Source organism: Schistocerca americana, chromosome 3 (genome assembly GCF_021461395.2).
Source record: "Schistocerca americana isolate TAMUIC-IGC-003095 chromosome 3, iqSchAmer2.1, whole genome shotgun sequence".
Taxonomy (NCBI): Eukaryota; Metazoa; Arthropoda; class Insecta; order Orthoptera; family Acrididae; genus Schistocerca; species Schistocerca americana.
This window is the reverse complement of record NC_060121.1, coordinates 687321069-687339202: the sequence shown is the minus strand read 5'-3', so window position 1 is coordinate 687339202 and position 18134 is coordinate 687321069. Positions and strand designations below refer to the sequence as shown.

General features: G+C 37.0%; 1 protein-coding gene across 1 annotated transcript in view; it reads left to right on the top strand.

Moving 5' to 3' along the window:
- LOC124606313 (MAP kinase-activating death domain protein) overlaps positions 1-18134 on the top strand; it is a 612624-nt gene that overhangs the window by 70400 nt on the left and 524090 nt on the right. Inside the window, exon 6 of the mRNA XM_047138295.1 lies at positions 14810-14967. Within this exon, the coding sequence (XP_046994251.1) occupies positions 14810-14967 (158 nt within the window). The remainder of the gene's footprint in view (positions 1-14809; positions 14968-18134) is intronic.

Here is an 18134-nt window from a genome sequence, read left to right as displayed (position 1 = left end):
AGAGATATTATAATATGTCGCAGAAGGAACAAGTAACAAATTGTAATTGTATGTAAGGCCTACTCTCAAGCAAATATTATTGCAGTTACAAAGTACATGATATGTAAAAATTAAGGACATCCCCCCATTTGCTCATAATATTTGATACATCAAAAATTGCAAGGTATTGTGCATGCATATGTCACAAGCTGTAACAGCTTATAAGAGCATAAGTATGCAGAAAGTATAATGTGAAGCAAAATTAAAAATGGATGACTGACAACTGTATCTTGGTATTTGAATGTGCAATATTTTGCACTATTACACTGTTGTGATATGACTTAGCTATGATTACATCAGTTCAGTTTTTTTTATGGAAGCCTAGAGACAGCAGTAAAATTTTGTTGTTCCATCACGTTGCTTTGTGGAATCATTTCTTTTTCTGGTTGGTTAGCAAAATCACAGCCATTGTGTTGTGCAAAACCATTATTTTTCATTTATTGGACTCCATGTGAATTGAATTTGGATCTTTTTGCGTCAAGAAGGATGGCTCATATAACTTGTTCTTACTATTGAGACTTTTCAGCCAGTGTGGCAGTGAGAGTTGAAGCTATAATTTGGCAGCACAATACCTTACTGTTTATCTTAAACATCAAAGCCTTGTTCACATGTGGATAAACAACATTTTTTGTTTGATTAGGAATGTGATGAAGTTTTATGGTGCAGTGTTACTAGAGCTTTATTACAGCATTTGAAGTTTGATGTGTGCATTCTCTAGGAATTAAAAGAAAATGTGTAACTCTAATTGTTAGCCAGTAATGAAACAAATCCAACAAGACCTTCAGGTATTGTTCATAAGTCATTGTGAAATTAAGAAAAAGGTCAAAGATAATAGATTTTTATTATTGTATTCATTAGCTGCTCATGCACTCCATAATGTTTGGCTGATTTCAGTTTCTGCCATTCTCTGATTCTCCCCACATTCATTTTTGAGTTAAGTGTCATATATTTGCTCAAGAGAGTGATAACATGGAGTAACAGGTGAAGAACATTTGTGTATAAATTCTGGTGTTACCATTTGGAGTATGAATTTCAAGTGTACAAGGAGATTAGAAATCGGTTACTAGCATACTAAAGCTATAGAAGCTCTTTCTTTTCATTTATTCACTTAAAATAAAAAAAAATAAAAAAAAACCATAGGTGCCATACAACTCAAAATTACAGGTGAATTGTGAAGTAGTGTCTTTTTTTAAAATCAAATACTTTGTTTTTAATTTGAATTGAAATCATAAATTTAGAGGCTGAAGTAGTGATTCCTTGATAAACAAGAGTGAGAACATTTCTGAACTTTCAGATCAGTCTTTCTTTGGAGCAACAGAATTTGAATTGAAAGCACAAATTTATAAGCTGAAGTAGTGATTCCTTGATAAACAAGTAAGAACATTGCTGAACTTTCAGATCAGTCTTTCTTTGGAGCAACAGAACGCACGTACAAATACACACATACACCTGCATGGCTACATTCTCCCAGATGATTACATTGCTGATTACACTGCAGTTTGACTAGTGTGCAGAGGGCAAGGGAAGAAATGAGAGGGGGAGCAAGAGAGAGCTTTGGGAGAGGGTGGCTGATGGCTGGGATGGAGAGGCAGCAGGTGCAAGGTGTAGGGATGTGGCAGCACAGCATTCTCAATACAGGCTGAGGGAGCAGTGGCCAGTTCACAATTTTTGTGGAGGAGTAGGCCTGGAGGAGTGGGGGAGGGCGAAGGGGGGTAGGGGGAGGGGCAGAGAGCACAAGAAGAAACAGACTGCAGAAAGGATGATGTAAGTGCAGATCTTCAAAGACAGTCATTTTTACTCAAGTAAATTCCATCTTCTCTTTAGTCATTTGGGAGCTATGTTTGTTAGCTTAAATCCTATTGGGCAGGATAAGTTAGTTTTAAGACAGACTAAGACACATTTTGAATTTACATATTTTGCTCAACAGCATGCTTCTAGTTTAAAGGGGCACAAACCAGTTGCACCCTGGTGTCAATTGATGTGAGATCAGTTCCTTCATATCTGCATATAGCAAGAAGTTTAAAGGTGTTGAGTTGGAAGACCATGCTGGCCATAAACAGAGTCCATTTTCTCTGTACAATACTTTCATTAGATATTTTCCAAATGTGCTCACATAACTTTGCTGAAACGCATTGTCATCTATGGTCCAGCACTGTAGGTATAAATGCAAACCAATTACAAGTGTATGTGCTATATGTCTTAAATGGAAACACAACAGCATGTTTCAGACAAACGTGAAAAATTCCATAGCAATACCCTGAAAGCCATGCATTACGTTACAAAAAATTCTCACATTTTCAATTCTACCATTGTGTGGACTTTGAACCAAATAAACACAAAAAGGATAGCTTGAGCTTCCTAAGTTACAGTAGACATAGGCAAACATAAGGAAAATGACAAAAACACTAACTTTCAGAAATAAAGACTCTTTCACCTACAGAGAGGGGAAATTATGTAGGGAAGTCATTCAGCTTATGAGAAGCACATCAGGACATAACTTGATGGAAACATATTGCTTTCTCAATTTGTTTTACATATCCTATGTTTTTCACTCATCTGCACTGTGTATGTGTGGGAAGAGAGCTAAATTACAAGTAGAAAACAAAGATTTGTTGGTCAGACAGAGATTACTAACAAAAATTTCAACAAAGTAATTGAGATTATTGCTTTGAGATATATAAAATAGGAATTGAAAATTAGAACTTAAATTGTTTTCCTTTTAATTTCAATCAAGATTATTATATAAGGGGCGTTCACAAAAAGAAATGAGCCGGAGTCCGGAATGTGCAAACCGGTGACTGGGGGATAATATCGTGGCATTTGTAATGAGGTATGGTTCTGACCAGAGCGTGGAAGTTCACAGCCCATTGCTAGAGGGCACGCGTGCACGTCACGTGACTATACAGAGCTAGCAGCAGCATGGATCAATTGTCCAACGCTGCCAGTCACAGGTTATGCTGATGTTCTTCTTTGACCAAGGTGGCCCCCTTCTCATTCACTCCCTGCAACATATGACAACAGTGAATGCCCAGCGTTACTTGCAAAACTTGCCCACCCCTTGTCAAGCGATCAAATCAAACCGACCAGGCAATCTCACCTGTGGGTTCATTCTGCTCCACGACAATGCAAAGTCTCATATGGCCAACACAGTCGCGGCACTCCAATAGAAATTCAAATGGGAGATTCTTGGCCACCCTACATACAGTCCAGACCTCTCTCCTTATGATTACACCATTTTTGGTTCCCTTAAAAAGGCTCTGAGGGGCAAACAATTCACCTCTGATGATGACGTCCAGCTGTACGTGCGGAAATGGTTGACATTGCAGCCGCAGGAATTTTATGAGACAGCCATTCTTCACCTTGTTTCACAGTGGGACAAGTGCCTCAACAGCCGGGGTCAGTACTTCTAACATACAGGTACTGGTTTCTGTAATTATGCCTCTGGCTCATTTATTTTTGAACGCCCCGTATAATAAATTATCTCTTTTTGATTCTACTTAACACTGGACATTAGTTTACACAGAATGAGGGTATTATAATGCATCATTAAATTTCACAGAAGGACAAATGCTGGCACTCTATTCCCAAATTGTATGCCAGCTGCATCCTAAGTGTTTCATATTGGCAATGTACATACTATAACTGTTAAGTAACTCTGACATTTAGCTCTTACATTCATTTTTGTATGGTTGCAAATAATTTATTGTGCTCTTGGGTGAATAAAATTGAGCTTGAAGATTGAAAAAAGGCTAATTGTCAGTTTGTGCAGGTACTGATATGAATCTTGTTAGACATATTGGATCATACTCTTGCCATCCAACATCTCCGTCTTGTTATAAGGTTCCACACTATGCACAAGTTTTCAGGTTTGGGGGCATTGCATTGTTGTTATCAAAGATATGATGTTGTGGCAAGTATCCTGCACATTAACAAGTGCTAGGAGTCATTCTGCAGTCTTCATGGGATATAAATATGTTTTCAGATAGCACTAGGCAAAGTTGAATTAAGTTTCACAGAGAAACTAACTGCAGCTAGAGTTAAAATGTGAGATGTATAGCATTTGGAGAACTATGCCTGTTTGAAACAGCAATCAGATAAGTACAAATTTCAGTACCATTCCTCCATTATTGAGGCTTGTGAAGAGCATGGATTGAAGAACAAGCATAATACATGAAGTTCGTAGAAGTATTTCATGATGAAAAACTCCAAAATTCGCCAAGTCAGTATTTTTCATGTAAGGGTCCATTGTTTGGAACATAATAAATACTTCCATTGAATTTAAAGAACCTTTTGTTATGTCCGTATCATGTGGAAGCTAATAACTGCACTTAAACTATGTATCAAGTATGCCACCTCCAACAATCTGTTGCCAATGTGTAATTAACAAAGAAAGGAGTGAGTGTTACAGTTGGTGACACTTGTCTTCACTCATTTTTACTGGCACATAGCAAGTTAGGTTAGAAAAAATTTATGGTTAGTGCAAGAAAATGACCCAGACTCTGAGCCAGCAGCACAATCTCACAATAAGGCAGTTATCTATGTCATAATTAGTAATCAAATAAGTGATTGGCAGGTGTCTGATTCAACTGTTGTGTTTAATGCATTTGAGATAGAGTGCTTACAATGTGTGCACATAATGTAGTAATTATTTCTGATTCTCTCACCACACACTATGTATCTCAATAACGACTGAAGTACAGTGATTAACCCTTGAGTGTATAAAGTGTGCTACTCACAAGTAACATTGTTTTGTACTGTTCCATTTTTGTTTTACAATTGTGAGCCCATCCCTTTTCCTTCGTTATTTCTGTGGATAACACAATAATAATTTGTGTTGTCATATGTACAAGTGAGCAGCAGTAATATAAACAGCAAGTTAGGTGAGAAAAAAATTATGGTTAGAACAAGAAAATGACCCAGACTCTGAGCTAGCAGCACAATCCCACAATAAGGCAGTTATCTACGTGATAATTAGTAATCAAATAAGTGATTGGCAGGTGTCTGATGCAACTGCGGTGTTTAATGCTTCAAGTCGGTCATTACTGTAGGGTAACACTTGTGTGTGGCAACAGAGTGATACAATGAAAGCTTTTTATTATTGTTTAATTAATCAGTGATTTAGCTCATATAACATTAGTTTATTTTATTGATGTTTAATTAAACTAAGAGTAAACTGTAATTTAGTTCATGCACGTTTACCTTTGTAACATAGAGATAGCTATTCCTTACACGAGTACAAAGTGCGCTGTGAACCCGCTCGTGTAATGAAAAATGGTGCACCAGCTTGAGGGTTAAATATTGTGTGATTCAGAAAGGTACTAATGTAAGAAGAGGTTACCCAACTTCAACTGAAATGTTTATTGCTTATTTTGAAGAATATATGCTGAACGGTTTTCTAAGTGTCATTTATATGACAATTAATGGCTTGGACACTTTCGGAGTTTCTCATTCTAAAATAGTTTTGAGAATATTTATGAAATGGTTCTACAGTCAGAGGATACTGAAAGTTAATACTGTTTTCATGCCTTAAAGATGGCAGCTTTGGCAACAAAATGTGGACTTATCTGCTTCCATCTTGAATAAAGCATAATTCACAAAATGTGACACTTCCCATCTGTAGATTTGCCATTTGTCTTCCTGATAGCTGGTGATTCCTCTACAAAATTCAGCTTTGATAACTTTCTTTACATTTCTCTAGTGCTGCCTGAAAACACACTGTCATTCTGTCATAACTGTTCAATGAATGCCCTGTGCGAGCTAGCTGTCACAATCCTGTATTGTTGGTAAAGCACCACAGTCCTCCCACAATCAAAAACTCGTGCACAGTGTGGAATATTTTAGGAAACAAGAGGTGCTGGCATATAAGATGTGATTCAGTATGTACAACAGGATTGAAAACAGTAGCCTTACAAGTTTCTCAGTGTAGTTGCACATTTTTATAAAATGGGCTTCTTACTAGTGCAGTAAATAGTTTGATTTTGATCTGATTGAGAGCTTCACTCAAACTTGAAATATAATGATGTATTTCTGGATAAAACACAGAACTGCAATTTCTAAACCCTATTTATGTAGGTGTGTAGACATTTTGAAACTCTGACACATCATGGGGTCCAAGAAAATACTAACAATGTTTAATATTGTACAACCATTCAATTGTAATTTATAATTAATCTCTATATTTGAAATAAAACTCTAAAAAGGTTCTTATTTAATTAAAGCATGTTTAATATATTATTTTAAATATGAGTAAGTTTATGCAGCACATCCTAATGACATTCAGGACTTGTTACACAATCATTTTTTCCTCTGCACTTTTCCAGCCTCTCAAAATTTATTAATCTTATTTCCTTGTGTGCTGTATGATATAAGCATTGCAAGATCCCATTTTTACATGATGTGTATGTTTATCGTAGTTTGCAACACCACCACCGTGTGTACTAAATGATAAAGTACTTCAGTAATTGCATGATTCATTGTTAATTTATTGATCTGTGTGACATGATGAAATATTTGGTTGTCGACTGACATTTCTTATTGGCACCTCTGTAAATGTATGAGCGGTTATACTGCAAGTATTGTATTGTTATTGCATGTTTATATGCACCAAAATTTCCAATTATTTGTAGTATCTTGTCATTTCATTACTTATTTATCAGAAAACATTGCTCTATTAAACTTGTTGAAATAGTACATTCTAACAGAAATCTGCATGTTTGTGAACAATGAGTTAATGTCTAAAAATTTAAAATTATCATTGTGAACAACAAGTGAATGTTGTAACATTTAGAAATTGCAATCACATTCCAGCTGAAATAATTTCCAAGGTTACATTTAATTTTCTTTAAAAATACAATGAATTATTTGTACTGTAATGTCACTGAACTGTTGTCCTCTTGAGGAAGATGGTTCAGTACTGTCGCCGACCATCCAGAGTTAAGTCTCCCGTTAGTTCCTGCTCTAGGCAAATGCTGGAATGGTTCCTTTGAAAAGAGCATGGATGATTTCCTTCCCAGTCCTTTCATAATCCGCCCTTGTGCTCTGTCTTTAATGACCCATTTTTGATATGATGTTAAACCCTGATCTTCCTTCATTCTTCCTTTTTTCATCCCATAGATAATCAGTGAAGTATTTGTTATGTAAGGAAAAAAGCAACTTTTAGATTTATTGCTTTATGCTCCTTCGTGTAATATGTCTGTTCTCTTGTTGGGATTAGAATCACACAGCACAGCATGATAATTTGTGCCTTTACATAATCAGATCATATATTGTTTCAGCTGAATTAAATAGAAATGATAGTTCTGAAGGAAGTAGAGGAACACTGAGATGTAATGGAAGTTCAGTAAAACATGTAATATAGAAAATAATATTAAAATGGATATCAACTTGTTGGGGGTGGGTGTGGGGCCATTGGGGAGGTGTGGAATGTGAGTGTACATGTAAATGCAAGCACTTTTGATGTGCTTTCTGTCATAATTCAAAATAAAGGGGAAGTCCCATTCCAAGCCACAGATTACCTGCTCATTCGCAAATCATACATTTTGTCATATGTGGTGTTCTGATAGTTGTAACCCAGAAGCACTAAACACTGACAGGTCTTTTCAGTGGAGAAGAAAGTTCCTATTATGAATGAATGATTTTTTTTCAGGTGTCAACAAGACCTGACGATAATGAATTAACGAGATGTAATTAATATCTCTGAACCTTTTGTATTCAACAGATAGGTAGCTGTATGCCTTACTTATTTTTGCCTCCAAATGTTCACATTAGAGTAATTGCTGGACTCATTTCTGCCTATAATCCGATCTTGGTCTAGTTGTATCATTATTTTTGTAAGTAATACACATATCATGAAGTTCTGAATCTCATTTGTCGTTATGGTAACTTTTATGTCAAAGAATATAAGTTTTTTACCTGGATATGCTGTGCTCTGTCTCATCTTTTTACTTTATCTTCTCCTTACATCGCTGTAATGCTTAAAGATTACTGATACCAAGAATCTTCTTTCCCTTTGTTATTGTTTTACAACATTTATATTAGTAAGTTGCATTTAAAATTCCATGTTAGCACTTAAAACCCTCCAAAATTAAGACAGTATTGAAATTCATGCAAATACAATGTGAAAATACACTCAACTATAACATGATGTTGAAATTGTATTTTCTTCAAACACCTAGTAAGTTGACTTTTTTAGAGACCTAAAACATTCAATACTCTCTTCAGCCATTGTTGAGATTTTCTTACTTTAGAGTACTTTTATGTATACATGAATTTGCAAAATGACTTTAAGTCCCTAAAGGTAAATTTTCAAAAACAACAAAGACTTGTTTATTATCTTACTGAAGTGAATAGTGCACTAAATTATTATATGATATGTGTAAGTAAATTACATAAAACTGTCTTTAAAGTACATAACCTTGGATCCCTTTATATGTTCAAAATTTTAAAAAAGGCAGGGCTTAAGCCATTTTTCAAATTAACCTAAGTCAAGCTTCTTATAAATAAATTTCTTTTATATAAATGGATAAGATACACATATTGCTTTTTTAAAAGTACATTCAGAATACACATAACAATAAAGCACTGGAGGATTTAAATACATAGAAAAAATTTCGAAAATTAAAATGCAATTTTACTCATTTATCATTGTTTCCAAAACTACAGTTTTTTCATAAATTTCAGTAGATTTGTCATTGTTTGGAATGTTTTTGAGGATTTTGGTTGTGGGTCTCTTTAACTTTGTTTCATTGATTGGACACATTGTTTAGTTAGGCGTGTCTGGTAGGTGGATCTGGGATATGTGTATATGTTGGCCTAAGGACAAGAGTATGTTGAATTCCTCCTGCAATGAGTGGTTTCTTCTGTTCAGTACCACAAAGTCACTATCCGGTTGCAGAAAGGAATTTCCTCTGATAGGGAAAAGAAGCCTGATGTTAAAAAAATGCATCTGAATGCATGTAGCCATTAAAAACCTGATTACAATGTTCTTATTCTGGCCCATCCAGCTGTCACCAGAGTTATTTAATAGTAGGTGAAACAGACATTAAAATAATGGAGGAGACAACTTCATACTTCATCTGGACTTTCTTTAGCTTGGCTCTCATGGTGGATATAGAAGGATGTTGTATTAGTTTTCTTATTATGCACAGAAAAAACTGCAACATTCAGTTGATGATAATAATGCATGTCCTAAACTGGTATCTGTTGGAACCATACATTTTGCGTGTAGTCAGATGTTACAGAAAGAAAATCCTCCCTCTCAATGTATAACTTTATTGCATCTTGCAGTGTTGTGTAGAATGTTGTGCTGCAACATTTATGAACTAGTAGTTCTGCTGCAGCTACACTTTTAGCATAACCATTACGTGAATTGCTTTTCACTTCATCATTCACTTCTTCACATGTAATGCATCTGTGTACACATGGCCTACCAAATCTTAAATATACATGGTTACTGTAATATCAGTGATAATAGTGGTAAGAAACATTGTTATTAGGTTATTTGTCAAGGAGCATGTATTTTTCTGCAGTTCACTGTTAAAATAGTAAATTTCAGGGTTTCCATATTGGGGTTTTTTAGTTGGAAATGAGACAGTATAAGCACATATAAAAGCAAGAGTATAAGCCTCTTTTGCATTCCCTGGTTTATGTTTTCTACACTGATCTCTTCACCATGGGTCTGGTAACTTCAACTTTTTATGACAGTGCTTACAGATTGCTGCTGTAAGAATGTGTGTTATTCATTCTGAGTTGTATGCTCATTCATGTAATTAACTGCTTCTAATAATGTGTTTTCAGTAATGAAGTTGAAACATTTTTTCCTTCATATGAAGAATAAGAAAATACATTATTAATGTCATTACTGGCATTAGTAAGCTAAAACAATGTGTAGCTCTTTTGCATTGTGAACTTTTTTAAATTCCTTTCTTTCTTTTTATCACAGTTTTCTTAATTTTCCGTAACACTAGTATGTAAATCACCACTGATAGGCACCATTGTCATTTTTAACTTACCTGTTGCAGCTCTACCACACAAAAAAGTAAGCTAGGCATTTTACCTACTTAAAGGTGTCCGTGAATACAGTAAAAATTATACTTACCTGACAAGCAAAACAACTTAAGTCCTGGACTAAGGTTGTGTAACTGATAAACATGAATATTGAGTTACTGGAAATACTGTACAGAAGATGTGGACTAAAAGTCTTTTTGATATTAAAAGCTGCAAGTTGGACATTCGAACGTGGCTGTAATGGTCCTCAAAAATTAATTTATATTGGCTGGTTAACAATAATAGTGAACTGCGTATCTAAGAATTATAACTGAAACAAGGGAAAATCCAGCATGGAATGTAACAATATTATGAGAATTAAAGTTGCCACTCACCATATAGCGAAAATGCTGAGACACATTTAGGCACAACAACAAGATTTTCACACTTAAGAGCATTCAGTGCAGTTTGTAAGACAACAAGAGAAACACAGGAAAGAAGAGAAAGAGGACAAACATAGAGTATAGTGATGCAAAGGAAAATAGTAACAAAGGAGAACAGCACTTGTCACCTTACAAACCGCACTGCATGCTCTAAGTGTGAAAATCTTTTTGTTGTGCCTATCTGCAACTCAGCATCTCCGCCATATGGTGAGTAGCAGTTTTCCTTCTCATAATAAGAGTTATACCTCAATTTCTGTTCCTATCTTGGAAGCTTCACATACTTTTGTCTTTCAGAATACTTAAAACTCATTCATTAATGACTTAAGTTGATTTACTTGTGTATAGCATCACACTCATTGGCAGAAGACTAATGTAGATTCCAGATTGTGGGTGTTAGATGTATTTAGAAATTTTCTCATGCAGAGGCATTTCTGTACCATCTGTGATGCACTCCCATAGCTGTCGCCAAGGGGATCTCTTTGTAGTCATTAACACATGCACATTTATGAAAATTGTAATTATTCATGTGTGGCATTGTCATTTTTACACATGCATGTATATATAATGATTTCTGCAGTGTATCCCAATGACTGAACAAATTTTTTCAGCCACTACAGCCTTGACTGTAAAGACTTTGCCCTCCACAGTGAATATGACAGTCACTCATAATTACCAACTAGCAGAATATTTAAATGCCTTTGGTATACTTGACCTGAAAATATTAGCTCAATTTGTTATGAGCCACTAAGTGGAAATAGCTTATGTTGTGGCATGCCAACTTGCAAACTGCTGATTTTAGATCCATTTTTATTGTCATTTAGACAAAACATGGAGAATTTAAATGCAGTGCCTTAATGTACATTTCTTAACATGAGTATTGTGATAATCACTGATGCCAGCTTTTGAGTACTTTGTTTGCTTCAGTTAATCTACCAACATCAGTAAATATAGACAGTACATAATGTATAACATACCGATAGACCAATGGGACCAAAATCTTTCATTCAATTTGGTAATGTAAACACTAGGTTTGGAATGCTGGTTGTAATAACTTTTTTTGACTGCTTTAATTACCTCATTTTACAATGACAACATAAAAAAGTCAATTACTGTCAGAGTATTTATGGGTATTTTGTATCATTTTTGTAGAGAAATGCAAATATTTCCGAACATGATGATGGAATGAATGGAGAGATGGCGTGACAATAGTAGCATTAAATATGTGTGAGACAACATATATGCACTGTTTCTGCTCATGCCCATAACAGTAGAAATGATGTGGTTGGTATTAAACATACAAATCAAATAAGAATGTCACCCGTAGTTGAGGAGACTAATATCTCTCTTTCGTAAGGGAATTAAGATTCTTTGTTCACCAGTTTTGAAAAATTGTCAGGTTTATTTACTTGTCTAACCAAATGGCCCTCAATCTGTAACCAACATTTTTAGTTTATGATGCCTGTGTGACTTACCCATCAGGTTTCTTATAGTAACCCAAAGCGAACCCAGGATCTGATCTGGGATGCGTGACAATTCAGTTCTGTGGATGGAGATGAGATGGAGAAAACAAATCATAATTTCTTATAAAATAAAACTCAAAACTGTTGAAAAATGGTGTTTTATAATCTCCAGACATGGTAGTGGAGCAATTTATAATAGGGATCTACTACCTACAATGTGCTTAACAGAATGAATGTAGGTTTCATATGATTTGTACATATTATTTTGCTGTCACCGAGTAACATTCAGATACATGCAAATACTATCAATATTCTCATTTTAATTAGTTTTTGACATTCATTAGTAACTCAAGAGGGGGACAATCGAAGTTACAGTGCTATTGGAAGCTTTTAGAATGTGGGGCCATCTGGCAATTTCAGGTTTAAGAAGAATAGTGGCAAACTGCAAAATAGTTTTGAAATTTAATGACAAGTGGTTCATGGTACCCCTAGTCAAAACTCCACCACATGTTCTAGCATTTTTCAGACTAATACCTGATTGGTACATCTGTCTGTGAGTCAGATAGGATGTGAGATTGGTTTAAGAAGAGAGGAGCAACCTCCCTTGCTTCTTACTAGATACATTCTTAATTGCAACCTTCTTGATAGATTATTCTAATGAGTACTTGTGCAGTGTTGTGATTATGTTGTAAATGTGATGATAGAAGAGAGAGATCGGAACCTCATGCTCCCAACTAATCCAATGGATGGATCATCAGCAATATAGTACAGCATGCCTTTCACTTTGTTGTAGTGCAGGACGCTAGTGTAAAATTTGGTGATCAGGAATTTTAAATGGCCACCCCTCATGCACCTGTCTGACAATACAGCCAAAAATTTTTTCACCACCAAGATTTAACGAGCTACAATACTGCGTTGAGTGTCTCCACATACACTGATCTGCTAGGCCATTGTTACCACATATCTAATAGCTGGTGTGCCCACTTTTGGCATAGATAACAGTGGCAGCAGGACATGGCATGGAAGCAGTGAGGCCTTAGTAGGTCGCTGGAGGGAGTTGGCACCACATCTACACACACAAGTCACCTAATTCCCGTATATTCTGTGGAGGGGGACGATGAGCTGTGATGTCACAATCAATCACATCCCAGATGTGTTCAATTGAGTTCAGATCTGGCGAGTTGAGGGGCCAGTACATCAAATGGAACTAGCCACTGAGTTTGTTAAATCACTCCATCACACTCCTGGCCTTGTGACATGGCGACATTATCTTGTTGAAAAATGCCACTGCCGTTGGAAAACATGATCATCTTGAAGTGGTGTACGTGGTCTGCAAACAGTGTACAATACTCCTTAGCCTGCATTGCACGAGCTCGACTGGACCCATGGATGCCCATGTGAATGTTCCCCAGAGCGTAATGAAGCTTGTCTCCATCCTGCAGTTGAAGTGTCAAGGAGCTGTTCCCCTGGAAGACAATAGATTATTGCCCTCCCTTCGGCATGATGAAGTTATCGGGACTCATCAGGCCATGCAGTGCCCTGCCACTGTGCCAACAGCCAGTGCCAATGGTCACATGCCCATCTCAGTAATAGTTGCCACATCATGGTGTCAACATTGGCACTTAAGTTTTTTGTCAGCTGTGGCACCCATCGTTAGTGGTGTTTGGTGCACTGTGTGTTCAGATGCACTTGTACTCTGCCCAGCATTAAAGTCTAATGTTAATCCACCACAATTTTCCGCCTGTCCTGTTTTACCAGTCTGCCCAGCATATGATGTCTAACATCTGTAAAGGATGGCTGCCCAAACCTATGATGTTTGGACATGGTTTCACCTTGTTTTCACCATGTGTTGAAGACACTCACCAAAGTACTCCTTGGACTCGTAACAAGTCATGCAGTTTCCAAAATGCTTGTGGTGCATCTCCGGGCCATCACAATCTGCCCTCAATTGAATTCAGATAGATTGTGCACCTTTTCCATTCTACACACAGACAGCACACTCTGATACTACATGCACCGTATGTGTGTCTGCCTAGTAGTCATTCCTCACCATGTGATGCTGCTGTTGTATGGCTGGGCCCGTATCCACAGTAGGTTGGTGATCATAATGTTCTGCCTCCTCCATGTACATGTATTATTGCAGTACTGAAATTTCCTTCCTGAAGAAAAGTACTGGCCTACAATTCTTTTTCACAGTGTTATAGTCTTCCTGAGTGATTTTCCATTTGATACAGTTAAATATATGGTTTCAGACTTCAAATTTGAAATGCAAGTATGTTGCATGAGCTCACAACTTTTGAAGAACTGAAAATTAATTTAAACAGAGGTGAAATATATATTTAAAAATTACTTGCATGATGGCCACTGGATTTGTGAATGGTGGTATGCGTAGTTTGTTAATGTTTGTTTTTGGATTCCCCTGTAGTGATAAGCATAGTTTGTTAATGTTTGTTTTTGGAAAGAACTTATGTCATCTTGTTTGCCAATTATGTAATTCATTTTGTGTGTTAACTGTGTTTTTTTTATATTCAAGAGATGAATTCTTTATCTGGAAATGAAAGTTTAAAGCTAGTGTAGTGTTACTCCAAATGTCTATGGCAAAAAAATGTGAAAACTTACATATGTTGGTTGGCTATCCACACATATGCTAATTTCCTGAATGACAGATTTCAATTTAAGCTGTCTATCATCTACAAAATGATTACTTGTCACTCATAGTTATGCCAGTAATTTAATGAATTATTTCAGCAACCAGAATAATCTGGAAAATATTGACATGATCTGTATTTCATTTGAAATCATTGGCTGTTTAAAAATTCAACACTTATCTTTCAGTTAGTTTTATTTGCTTAATGCTGTTTGTTTGTTTGTTTGTTTCAACAGAGGGTCCGGAATCATTCTCTGACTTCTTTGTGCCTCTTATCTCATCACCCATTTTTCTCAATATTTCGCGAATGTTTATTCATTCTCAAGAAACTCATAGATGCTTGCAATGAGAATACATCACCAAGACGTGTTGGGGCTTCCAGGCAAATTTCAAGGTACATTTGCAAGAAAAATTAGTTTCATAGTTGGTCATTGTATTTCATATGTTCCATATAATTAAACTGTGTCTCATTTCTGTAGTGGTTTCTGTAAACAAGAATAAAAAACTTGAAATATATGTTTGCAATGTGGCTCATCTAGGTAATTATGGCAAGTGAAAGCATTTTTTGTAAACATTGCATGTCATGTGGTATGAAGCACAACAGATTTTTTGGACAAATATGTAAAGTAAGGGAAAGGCAGATCAATGCATAGTGCACAAAAACACTAGCTATCAGGCACTCACTCTTTTTCTACAAAAAGTACACACATCCACGTGCATGTGTGCACATGCACACACACACACACACACACACACACACACACACACACACACAAACGCACACACACACACGAGCACAAGCACACAGACACCCAAAAACACAATCCCATGTCCATGACAAGTCTGATTATTGATACTTGATTATTGTTGCCTGAGCTGATGGAGATGGTGAGGGGTAGAGACCGATGCAAGGAGAGGATAGCGGCAAAGGGGCAGGTCTTTGGACAGATCATTATGCAGTTGGACAGTAAGATGAAAAGAGTACAGAGGGCAGGGCAAAAAGAGATGTAGGAAGAAAGAGAGGAAGGAAGGGGGGGAAGAGAGAGAAAGGTGAAGATGAAGGTGAAGTGAAGTTGAAAAGGATGAAGGGAGGGGAGAGAGAAGGGAGAGGGATTGAAAATGGGGGAGAAGTGGCAGAGGGAGAGGGAGAGGGAGAGAGAGAGAACCTGCATGGAGGGGGGGGGGGGGCAGTGGCTGGAGGAGGCAGTACACAGTTTGGACAGAGTGAGGCCATAGCAACAGGTTAATGGAGTTTGAGACAGGAGGATTATGAGAATGTAGGATATAATGGAGAGACAATTCCCACTGCATAGTTCAGAGAAATTTGCACTGGAATGGAATATTAAAATGGTCGGCATTCTGAAGCAGCAGTTGAAGTAATTTGTGTTGTAGCATATAACATGTTTGTCAAATGGATGATCATTTTTGAGGTTTGCCACAGTTCGATGGTGGCCATTCATATGAGTAGACAGTTGGTTACTTGTCATCTCCATGCAGAATGCTATACAGTGATTGTAGCATAACTATTATATAACATGCATGCTTTCACACATGGCCCTGCCTTTTATTGGGTATGAAATGCCTGTGAGTGAGTGGACTATGGTAGGAGTTAGTAGGACAGGTCTTGCAGCTGGTCTGACTAAAAGAGAATGACCCATGGGGTGCAGAATAGGGAATAAGATTGGAATGTGGATGGAGAAGAATATTCTGTAGATTGGGCGGATGGCAGAAAATTATTTTGGGGAATGTGGATAGGATTTTGGGTAGGATATCTCTCACCTCATGGCACAACAAGAGGTAGTCGATGCTCTGGTGGAGTATGTGGTTGAGTGCCCTGAGATGAAGGATATCCTACCCAAAATTCTAACTACATACTGCAAAGTAGTTTCCCACTGCCCACCCAACCTACAGAATATCCTTGTCCATCCATGTTCTGATCCTGCTCCTCGTCCTGCACCCCATGGGAAAAAATTGTGTTTCTCTGAATCTAAAACTATGTTGTGGTCAGCCCAGGTGCAAGACCTTGCACACCATATCTTACCACTCTCCACTCATAGGCATTTCCTATCCAATAAAAGGCAAGGTCACATGTGATAGCAGCCATGTTATGTAACAGTTATGCTGCATTACTACAAAGCTTTTTTTTCTTGTTTTGTGGCCATGGAGTCTTCTGACCAAAGACCTGTATCTTTCCTGCACTCATAGCCATTTCCTATCCAATAAAAGGCAGGGTCACATGTGAATGCAGCCATGTTATGTAACAGTTACGCTGCATTACTATAAAGCTTTTTTTCTTGTTTTGTGGCCATGGAGTCTTCTGACCAAAGACCTGTCTCTTTCCAGCTACCTCCCTCCTTGCATCTTTCCCTACCTCATCCCCACTTCCACTGACTTAGATAACTGCTTTCAATAATCAAGTACCAATAATCATTCTTGCCATGGACATATGAATGTGTGTTTGGGTGTTTCTGTAGTCATATGTATGTAGGTGTGTGTACTTTTGCTAGAAAATGAGTGAGTGCTCAAAAGCTAGTGTGAGTGCTGTTATCTGTTACATGTTTACATACTTCACCCATCAATATGCTGTAGGTACATGGCTATCTTTCCCTTATTTTATGCCGGCCGGAGTGGCCTTGCGGTTCTAGGTGCTACAGTCTGGAACCGCGTGGCCGCTACTGTCGCAGGTTCGAATCCTGCCTCGGGCATGGATGTGTGTGATGTCCTTAGGTTAGTTAGGTTTAAGTAGTTCTAAGTTGTAGGGGACTGATGACCTCAGAAGTTACGTCCCATAGTGCTCAGAGCCATTTGAACCATTTGAACCTTATTTTATGGTTCCCCCATCCAGGAATTTCCACTGATGTTATACGTCAAAGATTTTCTGGACACATGTTCACTGATTGTAAGACAGCTAATGAAGATAACTGTTGCTTCTTTGAAAGCTTAATCTGAATGTAAGTGTTATGAGTGAAAGCGGGAGTCAACAATAACACATAGTATGAGTTGTGGAGAGAAGCCAGCAGAATTTTGTAAAAGGAAGGGAAATTGTCACATAAAATGAATAATTAGATTATGGTGTATCTAGGTAGCAAAAATTGTGTTTCTCTGAATCTAAAACTATCTAGAAATTATGAACACAGATATTTCAGTAAAACTGTTTCACATTCCAGAAATAGCACTGTCCATAAAAGACTTATATGCAAGTTCAAATGTTAGTCTGACTCATAAATTTAAATTGTCATTAATGTTAAGTACAGTGTACACTATGCTAAGTGTAGGAAATCATATCACAACAAATATATTGATATAGAACACTCATCCTTACAGGTGGACCATAAAAATTAAGTTATTAATGGATTCTGATTCCAGAAATGAGCAATTTTTGTGTGTGTGTATGTGTGTGTGTGTGTGCGCATGTGTGTGTGTAAACAGGCATCCTCTGAAGAAGAATGGGAGTTTACTATCATACAGTCAACAAACTTTTCATGTGTCTGTCATATGTCCTCTTAAAGCTCAATGGTTATCTTTCCTGTGAGCTGTATTTATTTATGAGGGATAACTTTT